The following is a 12073-nucleotide window of genomic DNA, read 5'->3' as shown; positions in this document are numbered from 1 at the left end:
CGGCAATCCTTCGACGCGTCACTATATCGACGATCGACATTTACCGGCAAGTGGGCCACTAGATGCTGGCAACGTTTACGGCATGAAGTATATTCCTATACAAAATTAAATAACAGATTGTATGCAAATTTTCAAAGCTTTTCATTTTACATTTTCTTAGATCAAACTCTCCAGTCCCCGAGTAGCTATCATATTCGATCACGGTTGTTAACGAGCGCGCTGCTCGATTTTAGTGAGTTTTATCATGGGTTAGCTTACTTTCAGGAAAGTAAGACTGAGCAGTGTTTAACGTAAAATATAAGTGCGCTTGAGCACAAAACCATGCTCAATTTCAAGTTCAAGTCCGGTTGCAGCTATTTTCATATCAAATGTTAATCATCCATTTGGAGTTTTGGTGTTCTGTCGATCTGAGAAGTAGGAGATTAAATTCTGTTAACAATGACAATAAGAGAATGACAAATGACGAGCGAGTATTGTTAAGGTATAAAATGATTGTTAAACTCATTACGTCAATACAATATTAAGGTACAAAAAGGAAACAAACATGCGGGAAACAACGGTGAAGTACCACATAGTGAATACGCAATACCAGAAATGTAATGCCATGGTTTCCAAGAAACGCCAAAACAGATGGCAGTCATGCCAATCAAATATCCTTTAGAGTCATGGATAAAATACCATAAAGTTCCTCTAATTGAAAATCTCCACAAATTCATAAAAAATACAACAACAGTTACGATAAATAATTGGGGATGTCTCCATTATAAGCCGAAGCTTGGAAACAATATCTGTACCATAGAAGACAAATATTCCAAATAGAGATAAGCTCAGAAATAACGATATGATTGTAGAAGGAAAATTGACATACTGTATATACTTGAATCTAAGACGCACTTTTCCTGCCAAAATTTCAGGTAAAAATGGGAAGTGCGTCTCGGAATCACATACAAAACCGCTCCGGCAATGGGGTTGACTAAAGCATGTGCCACTGCTCATTTCCCGGAACGCACACAGTATACCTGTGACGTCACTGACTGATCGCAAATACAGCTGTTGGATGTGTGAATTAATAGACTATTTAAAGAACTGAAAAAAATGTATACCAAGTGGCTTTCATCTAGTAAAACTCAACTGGTGAGAACTGGGCGGGTAAAACGTGCTTCTCTCTCCGTCGTAGCAGAATGGATTATTGCTGCCTGGTCTTCTATCACAAATGAAACTGTTCGAAAGTCGTTTTTGTAATGCGAAATCTCAAATAGTTTAGATGACACGGAGGTCGATAAACTTTTTTGAACTTGCTAGTGATAACGAAAGTTCAAGCGATGAAAGTGATAATGAAAATTTGTGTTCAGACAGTGAAAATGTTTAAGCAAGATGTCCTTTCTTCACACTGTAAGTAAGATTGTAAGATAATACCTTTGTTCTGTTTTTAATCTTGACGTTTACATGTTTAGTTTGAACAAATAAACTTGTATGATTTAATTTGTATTGTCAAATTCTGAATTGCTTCATTGAATATCCAGGATACGTCTTAGAATTGAATACAATCCTAAGACCCATGGAATATTAAGTCTCAATTCTAGAAGCCATGGAAAAGTGTAAATTCATGCTATGGCTTCTAGCTGTCCCTCCCTCCTTTCTAGATCCGATACTCAGATTAGTAATGTCTTTGTTTCAAGGTCATCGTTCGTAAACACCTATTGGGTGCACTTGTTGACGTGGGGATACAGAAAGATGCTTTCCAGGTCGTATTTCGTAACTCGGAAGAATTCTGACAACGAAATCTTTTATAAACTTCTTTTAATGGCCTATTGCTTACCATGTGTACATTTGGTGATTTTTTTTTTTTGTTTGTTTGTTTTTGTTTCTGCCTTGCAAACACTTTGTACTTTTATCAAAACTATATTATATATCAATTTATTTACCAGAGACTTAGATTCAATAAAGACACTATGTTATAATTCTATCGTGTACAGATTGCTATAACTTAACCACTATAATAATAATAATAATAATAATAATAATACAATAGGCTTTTTGTGTATGCTGTTTGCATGAAGAAAAATATTCAAAATTAAGTTACAATAACCACTACATAATTAAAAAAAAAATCATTTTAATACATTGACTATAGAAGATGATTTCTACAATGAATCTGAGTTCCTAATAATGACTTCGTACTCGTTTTCGGCGATTCGTGCCTCTGTGAAATGTGCGTCTTTGGTTGGTTTTTGGGTTTAGCGCCCTTTTCAGATCGAGGCTATATGAGACGTAGAACTACAGCTTAATGTGGGATCCAAACCACGTGAGTTCCCGCCGGGAAACAAACTCGAGTCTCCTGCGCCGAAGACGCGTACGTTAAGCACATAGCCACAAGAAAGCTCACGATAGGCCTCAATTCACTCTACTTCTCTCCGAAACGGGGAGATATTATGTATATATTGCTGTAGATGCTTTTGTCCCGTGTTCTTAGAGGAATCAGCTGTTGTAGTTGAGACATATCTTAGGGCAGGGTTTCTCAACCTGGGGTCGCGAAAATAAGTGGAAGAGATAAATATAATTAGAGTCTACTACCGGAAATAATTTTAAATATTATTTTAAATTTTGCTTTGACAAGCATATTTTTATTTTTATACATACTGTTAAGGGCAAAAAAAAAAAATCTACTGAACATTTTCAACAGGTGCAGAGTTGTTTAAAAACCAATTTAAATGAAAGAGGTACGACATGAAACCAATGAGAACTGCATATTGAAATACCAGAAAAATACAAATGCAACAAAACCTGCATATTCAAATACAATTAAAATTAAAAGCTAATGAGATTCTGAGCATTGTGTGATTTCACTAGTGCAGCAATGTTCGGTTCAATCTTCGTGACGCACATTAAAATACACAATAACTTTTTTTAAGAACTGTCCAACTTTTTTAAACCAAAATTAGAAATAACTTTATTTATTTATTTATTTATTTACCATATGACCCAAAATTAAGGAAGTTACGAGTTAATGGAAGGGCCTCCATTTTGAAACAGTATGACGGATCAGATTCGATATTGGTAATATGAATGAAAAAAAAAATGAAATGAAATTTTTAAGTTTAACGTCCCACGGTTATGCCGGTTAGGCTAAAGGAGACGGTGATAATGAGAAATGAGTGAAATGGTGGAATGAAGAAAGTGGGAGGAAACGGGAGAACCCCGAGAAAACCCACGAGCACGGTGTTTGTCCATCACAAAGTCCACACGGCGCGAGCTGGGATCGAACCAGGAACCCCAAGCACCGGAGGTGAACGCTCTACCACTGAGCCACCGCGCCCCCATAATATGAATGAACTGACCAAATTTGATTTTTAATCCATTCGCATTTAGGGATGTTACTGTATCCACTATATACAAGAATTGAATTTTACTATTATAGAAATAGATGGATATCGTGAGATCTCCGCAATGGGTATATTAAAAATTCCATACAAGGTTATTACAAATCAGAAATTATAAGGAGGTCGCTGGCAAGAGAATGTGATAAAATGGGGGTCATGATAGGAGTTACGTTGAGAACCACTCCCTTAGGGTACCACCATGTGTATTAATAAACTCTTGTATTATTAAACTTACGAATGGTATTGTCTTCGTATCATATCGAGCCCCTTCAACTTTTACTGGAGGAGTTGGTATAGCTGAAGCCCTCTGTTCATCATGTTCAGTTGGTTTAATTCTGAAGGACACGGAGCGACGACGTGATTTCCTTTCTTGGTACTCATCAGCCGATCTCCTCTCTTCCCCCTCCTCCTCCTCCTGCATTCTTCACTTCTATTTATCTGACAAAACCTGTAGAGTCAAAAAGGAAAAATATTCTAAGAAATATTTAACAACAACTAAAGAATCAAAATAAAATCCACAACCAACACCTTTATTTACCAATCAAATGAAAGAGAGAGAGAAAAAACTTTTGAATCAATCGAGGTCACCACGCGCGCAACACTTTTTCCACATGCTACCCTCTAGCAGCTCGAACTGAGCTATTTTCACATGGTTCCCAGGTTTTGTTACCTTGGAATCCTGATAGCTGCACCTGCTTGGCAGAGGGCAATCTGATACAACACGCACCTCTTAAGCACTGGTAGATAATCAGGGCAGCATAAAATTTCAATGGGATCTTATCCAATTTTTGTAATGGAATTTTTGAAGTAAAGGTTTCCAAAACCATTTTTAAATTTGTGAGATTCATTTTGTGAAAAGAAAAACGGAGTAAAAATTACTATGTAACAGAAAAAGCAATTCATAGATTTTTTTTAAAATTTGGCAACTGTGTAGTGCTTCCAGAAATGTGTAGTGCTTATTGTGAAGGATTTGGAGTATGATTCCGGATTGTGACTGGGTATGGAGACTGCGTACCGGTATATTATTTCCGCGATCTCACTTTTAGTGTGGAAACCCGTGTTCAATCCTCGGTTGGACCTCACCTCATGTTATTTGCATTTCACGTTAATCCGTAAGTCCACGACTCTTATTGAGAGCACGGTGGTAAAGCTCTCACCTCTGATACGAGGGATCCCTGGTTCGATTCGATCTCTCGATATCGATATGTAAGTTTGCGATCGACAACATTGCGTCTGTTAGGTTTTCCCGGAATTTTCCCTTGTTCTACTATTTTCTTTTCATTCCACTGCCTATTTCGAAAAGTTTTCATACTATTTTATCATCTGCTCAGGGCCGTGCCGTGGAAAATCAGCGCCCGGGGCGAGAGTATACCACGGCACCCCCATACATATATTCCAAGCAATTTTCCTTTTTTCTCCCAATTTTCGCCCCCCCTTGCTTCAGCGCCCGAGGCCGTCGCCCCGCTCCCCCCCCCCCTCCACGGCACGACCTTGCATCTGCTACTTTGGAAAAGCAGAGCATAGGCCTCTTCTGTAAAAATAAAGATCTCACTTCGATTCACGTCTTTTATAAGCATAGTGCTAGAAAGTCGTTAAACTCCAAATATGGTAGACGAATAAAAGTCTTACGGCCGAAACATCGCCGCCCAAAATCTCAGTGCTTGAAATGTCGTCAGAACAAAGCCTCACCATAAGTATGCATATAAGAATTTCTCGAGGCAAAATAATAATAAGAAGAAATATTTAAGTAATATGGAACCAGAAATGCTTATTTTACAAGGGAAGGTACGCAGGTGATACACGCCGATTTTAATGAGACTTACAGTGACTTAATGGGACTTATAAAGAGACCTGTATTTTGTTATATTGGTAATCGTGGGGTTTAAGGGGCATAAAACCCGACTTCAATATTGCACCCTTTTTGTGGCAGCGAAAGCCACAGAAATACATCTCTGATTATAATAAAACTTATATAGTGGAGATTGAAGACAAAATAAAGAGACCCTTATTTTATTATATCAACAACCATGGGGTTTAAGGATCGAAATCCCCTCCCCCTCCAACTTCAATATTGCACTCTTTTTCCCAGCAAAATCCACCCAATTACATCTCTGGTTTTAATGAATTTTTCACACCCATCATGACATCCTTTGTTTTTCATGTAAAATTTATTTTGGGAGATGCACTGAGGCGAATAGCTGTATTATCCAATTTTCACTCCCTTATGTCAAATCCTCAGGAATCTAAGAGATGCACACAATGATGACGCCACAAGAAAGATATATCTCAGTAATTATTTGGAATATTAGCATCGGAGCTACATTATAGTATCTAACTTTACATACTCTATCACACGAGATGAGAATTGATTCAATGGATGTATTTATTGTAATTTTCCTTACCTATGGCACCCCAGAACCCACCGTGGCACTCCTTAATTTTTACACAAAATTTGTTTTGGGACGTATAATCTGTTCCAATAGTTAGATTTTATAATTTTCACCCCTTATACCCAATCCTCAGGAGTTCAAATGATTCAGGCACTGACGTCCACTCAATAAAATATATATCACCCAAACTAACCTAATATTAACAGAAATAATTTTGTATTTTTTTTTTTTTCAGATAAAAGGCTGATTCTTCAACTAAACATAGGCCTATTAACCAACTATACTTCCTCTTTTAAATATGATTAAAAAAAAGTTTCACTAAGTGTAATAATAGTAATTTCCCCTATCCCACTGAAATCCCCAATTCTTATAATAAAATTTATTGTGGGAAGTATAGTAAGTTCCAATAGTGAGAATCTCCAACTTTCACCTCTTTATACTAGGGTTGCCAACTTTGGAAAATAAAAAACCCGGCACCCCCTCAAAATTCCCTATGAAATAGTTCTAAGTGTGAAGTGCTTCTGTTCGGACCCACTCACGGGAAGGAAATGTAATATCATGAACAAAAGTGCATTAGTACCTTACATTCACTAATAAGCTTAATGGATACATTGTGCTATAGATAAGAAACTGAAATTGTCTTTGATCATTTTATTGTATTTACCAGTAACTGCCACTTCTTTCAAATTATCGAAACAGATGAACAAAAGTATATCACTTACGTGACAATTTTGGAATTGGAAAATGAAATTTATTTTTAAACTACAGGAAATTGCTTTAAAAAGTCCTTTTTCCTCTCTCAATAAATGTATAAAATTCCTTACAAGTAAATTTCAAGTTTTCCCTGATACAATCCTTGTCATCTATTTAAAATTATCTAAACAGATGAACAAAATATGTTAATCGTTGATAGATGGTGAAAGGTGACAGTTTTGGATTTACAGAATGAAAGTTAATTTTTAAATCTATACTTCGAACTGAATGAAATTGTTTCGAGATAGATGCAAATTTGAAAAAAAAAACGGTCATAAAGGCGCTGGTAATAAGTTTGAACCGGTCACCGGCTTTAATCAAAATAACAATATTTCCGGACAGTTGGCAACCCTACTTTAGACCCAATGCCCAACAGCCCAAACCCACCAAGAAAGTATGATAAGGAATACCCGCATTCCCCGCAGTACCTCAGGTGAGTAACAACGAACAATGTCACCACCTAGTTCTGCCCGTTTTTTTCCGAGTATGGCCCGCGACCTCTAACCCGTGGAGTCAGGATACGAAATTTTTTTTAGTCGACCTAATACAAAATAGATATTATAAGTAGTCGTGAAGAAAATAAGAATGCATTTCTGCGTTTATACCCACAACGATTAAGCCCACTTAAAGTGAATCTGCAACCAGAAATGTGACTTCTATTAAAAAAATAAATAAATAAATAAATAAATTACTACTAAGAGTACATTTCATGAAGAAAAGAGTAAATATATCATTAGTTTATGTTTGGTATCAGCTTCTATATTTGCATCTCTTCTACATTTGTTTTCAGGTTTTTAGTGTGTGCAAAGATTACACTAAGGTTAGCAGAAGTTTAATAAAATTTTGAATACTGAGTATAGATTCTAATTTCTTTCGCAATGTATTCATTATGTTTGTAAGCGAATCCATAATACATTTTCTGTTTCAAGTTGTGTGTACCTATGTCTGAACTGAGGAGGGAATTCATAACGGGTTGTCGGCAATTTTGTTCTCCCGAGTTAGCAACCTCAGTTATATACGGTCATAGAGTAAATATACATATATTTATTCTATGGTACGGTCAGCAAAGTAGCTTCTACACAAGTTCCCTGGTTATTTCCTAAATCAGGCAACTGAATTTAATTCACTAATGATAAAAATTGTGTCCCTCTGAAAATCAAATCTAGAACCACGCGTTTCACATACACCTAGTCAGGGCAGGAGATCGCAGCAGGAGGGAGTTCACGTAGTAGCAAGAGAGTGCGTCCGTAGTAAGAAGGCGCGTCACCGACGATAGGTGTACGTATAAACGAGGTGGTTTTCAACGGCTCACTATAAGTCACAATACAAGCTCCAGAGCAGTCGATGGATTTGGAGAGATACTAAATACCATCCTCCCCCAAATCCATTGACGTCTCCGCAGCCCATACTGTGACTTATAGTGAGCTGTTGTAAACCACCTCGTTTATACGTGCACCCAACGTCGCTGACGCGCCTGTTTATTACGGACTCACACCCTCGCTACCGCTTGGGCTCTCTTGTTGCAATCCTGCTCTGACTCGGTTGGATAGCATTCATGCTTTTTGTGGCCAACTACGGTAGCAGAAGTTGGTTCGTGTTTTATGCAGTTCCACCCTTATTTAGATTTTGCACTATAATGAACAGTTTCGAGAAATAAATTATTTTACATCGGTTAACTGTTGTATCGCCGGATCAATTTTAAAAAATGTACTACATGAATTGGATAATTTATTTTGGTTTGTAAGGAAGAGTGAGAGTCAGGTGAGGGGAATAGTTGAAGTTACGAAAATACTTGTTATTGTTAGTTGTTTTTTTATGTTGTAAGCGGCACTATACATGCAGGCGGAAGGGACTACTTGACGGAGAGGTACATTTGTTATGATTTATGAGAAAGGCAGTGTGGAAACGATGCGTAAACGACAAGATTATGACATATCGTGTTTGAGTTTCATCGAGTTATACATAAATAAGGAGTGGAGTTGTTGTTGTGGTTGTGTGAAAGGCATGATCTTCTGAACAGACGAATAGTTTATCGTAAGTACAAAAAAGAAGAGGAATATCTAACGAAACTTAATCGAACCTAACATAATTTGGTACTTTTTGGATGGCATTTAAATCTCCCCCAAGTCTGTGCAACACATAAGCCATGCGTTTTATGACATATAAAATATTTTCCTACTATTCTCGTTTATGCTTATACCCACCGCCGATGACGCGCATCAGGGTTTCTAATAAAATTAGTCAAAATAAGGAACGGCTTGAGTTTCAATAAGTATTACGGGAAAGGTTTTGATAAACATGGTCTACTGATAAAAAAAGAGCCAGGCATCAAATAAAAAAGATTAATAATTTTAGACTGGAAGAAATACAAAATATGAACTAATACAAAGAGTTATTATAAGAAAAATTAGATAAATATTACTCTTAAGACATTGACATTAGGTTACTTTAACTTTCTTCAAAAACTCGTAATTCACGCTGGACTTAACTGTACTTATAATCTTTCTCAAGTTGGGATTTTTCTTTAGGCTGTCGAAAGACTCGTTGCAGCTTAAGGTCGAAGAGTTGATTGCATATTTTAAGTTCAGCTTTCACTAACTCAGCAGAACACCTATTTCTTGTGTCAGTCCATTTCAAATTCATATGTGAGAAAACTCTTTCCACAAATGAACTGAACGGTGGGATGCTTAAGAAAAAGGAGACGGCCTGAAATAAGCAACTCAGAGATTTCCTGAAATAGCATTTGCCATTTACTGCCCCCACACACGTTCTTTTCCGCCATCAATATATCAATACAATCTTTTACTGAAGAAAATTAATCACATAAGTCATCTAATGATACCGTCTTCAAGTTTCAACCGTTTAACAACAGCCGATAAGTTGGTAAATTGGAGTTTGTGATTTAGAGCCATTAGTCTTAAAACATACAGCGGATTGCCATTTGGGCAAAATACGGGATTTTTGCCATCCCGTATCGAAGCTCCCCGGACGCGGGACAAAATCATTAAATAAGGGACTGTCTCTTAAAATCTGAGACATTTGGGAACCCTGACGCGCATGCTTCCTGCAGACGCACAGCCTCGCTATCGCTCGGGCCACCCTGCTACTTGACTGTTAGATAGCATTCGTGCTTTTTTAGTTTCCGCCTAGCACAATTTTGTTCGTGTTTTATGCACTAGTTTTTATGCCATGTCCACACTGTGTTTCGAACAATAATCACTACCATGTGAGTTAGGGTCACGACCTAGTGTTTTAGAGAGAAAAAGTAAATATTTCCTTTTCTTTTTTTCGATTTTCGTATGGTACGGCGATAGAGCAGTAATACCATTTACATTAACAACAGAACAACATAGCCTGTTATAAAACAGAAACTTATTAATTGTGATTTCTTATACGACAATATAATTCTTAAAATATAATTACATACGTAAAATTTCGTATGACAAAACAGCCATAAACATTTGCAGTATCTTGCCTCTTCAATTTCTTCACGTTGCATTTGTGAACAAGCAATTATTAGTTATCCGATAAGAACATTCACAGAACTACATCAAGTGTCTTCTTTTCTATGTCTACACAGTGTCCAATTTATGTATTTGTAAACAAAAGCACACTAATGTTGATTTGGTTGTTATGGTAACAAAACAGAAAAGAAACGAAATAGGGTGAACATACACAATGCGAAAAGCGCATATTTCCCAACAGAGATTGAACTGACTTTATACAGTGGCGGCTCCACACACAGTTATACACCAAGTAACTTGTAATGCTCCGCGTTCTGCGATAATATAACAAGCTTTTAAAACATGATTTCAATTGTTTAATTTATTGAATTTATGGTTCAGTTTTACTATATGGATCCAAAGATTGTAAAATGCACGGAAAAATTTGGAGAAGTCTTTCATTTGCCCTCCTTCCCTTCCCCTAAGTTAAACCGTGAAAATAAAAATAATAAGCATCACCACCCATCCGAACTTCATCATTGAAAATTTGATCGAGATCGGTCGAGTGGTTCAAGAGTTAAGCTTTATTTATTTTTTTATAGAATAGAATAGAATATTTTTAATGTCGTTAAGCCTATGATTAGGCTATTTATTTATTTATTTATATTTTACGTGGCGAAGTTAAGGCTCTGCAGCCTTCTCCGATTACCACGTGCATACATTAAAAAGAAAGCACCAATACATAGAAAATATTAACAATTACAAAAGAAAAGTATTGAACCACATGAAAAAGAGTATAGGCCCTACTACATAAGTAAAAAAAAAAATAGTTAAAAACTTCAAAACAAAAATTGAAAATAATATACAATAGAGGAAACAACGTAACATGGAGAAACCTAAATTGCATATTGCATATAGCGGTACTAGAAGTATGAATATATAACCTGTACAAATTAACTTAGGTTACCTATTGGTTGTGCGTTCATGTCTGGGTTATTAATAATTTGGTAAAACGAAGATGCGTGATGTGCTACCAGTATCCTTATCGTTACTTAAGAGAAAGGAATTTACAGATTTTTTAAATTTGGCAACTGTGGAAACATTGTGTATTAATTGAGGTAAACTGTTCCAGAGGCAAACGTGTAGTACTTACTGTGAAGGATTTTGAGTATGAATCAGAATTGTGGCTGGGTATGGAGAGCAAGAAATTATCTTGTGATCTTGTACTCCTAGTATGAAAGTCTGATAAATATAAAAATCTACGGGCTAGGTACGATAGTTCTGACGTAGTAAGTATTTTGTACAATAGGGTAAGATTATGTAAATTTCTTCTTTCAACTAACGTCAGCCATGACAGTTTTTTATATATAAAAAAAAGATGTGAGATGTTTCCTGTAAGTTAAATTGAAAATAAATCTAATGCAGGCATTTTGCACTCCTTGCAAGCGCTTTGATTGAGTTTCTGTTAGATCAAAATAGACTGAGTCGCAATAGTCAAGATGTAGAAACGCCAGTACCTTGACAAGTTTGATGTTCAGAGATATTGGTAAGAAATTTCTTAGTCGATTTAACGTATGCAGGGCACCAAATGCTCTCTTACAACCTCCATTTACTTGATCTGACCAGGAGAGATTTTGATTTAGTATGACTCCCAAATTTTTGACAGTTGTAGAGAATGGAATAACAAACGGTATTGGACAATTTTATATTTGGGAGCTGATAGATATTAATAGAAGAGAGAATTCTTGGGGAGCCAATTAAGATACACTGCGATTTTTTTGCATTTAATTTTAACTCATGAGCCGTAGACCAGTCGCTGATTTTGTTTCACTCGGTATTTATTTTCTCAATCGCATTATTAATATCTTGTTGGGTAAAAGAAGCATATAACTGAAAATCATCAGCGTAAATATGGTATATATAATATGTGAGAATTTTAGAGAGATCATTAATGGACAACGTCAAAGGATTGTACATGAATGCTTTAACATATTACACTATCTACTTTCATACTTTACAATGGATACATATATATTACAATAAATTTCAAAATCAAAGATATTACCAGTGGACAAATAATTTTTGCGCTTCAAAAAAATCATTAATA

At 36.1% G+C, this 12073-nt stretch overlaps 1 protein-coding gene across 1 annotated transcript in view; it reads right to left on the bottom strand.

Moving 5' to 3' along the window:
* LOC145694399 (cilia- and flagella-associated protein 251-like) overlaps window positions 1–10185 on the bottom strand; it is a 142513-nt gene extending 132328 nt beyond the window's left edge. Inside the window, exons 1-2 of the mRNA XM_081770578.1 lie at window positions 9951–10185; window positions 3616–3828 (exon numbers count right to left, since the gene is read on the bottom strand). Coding sequence (XP_081626704.1) covers window positions 3616–3801 — 186 coding nt within the window. The 5' untranslated portion in view covers window positions 3802–3828; window positions 9951–10185. The remainder of the gene's footprint in view (window positions 1–3615; window positions 3829–9950) is intronic.
* Window positions 10186–12073: the final 1888 nt, after the last annotated feature.

The sequence above is a fragment of the Thermobia domestica genome, chromosome 9 (genome assembly GCF_964235325.1).
Source record: "Thermobia domestica chromosome 9, izTheDome1.hap1.1, whole genome shotgun sequence".
NCBI lineage: Eukaryota > Metazoa > Arthropoda > Insecta > Zygentoma > Lepismatidae > Thermobia > Thermobia domestica.
This window is presented reverse-complemented; position numbering and strand designations above follow the sequence as displayed.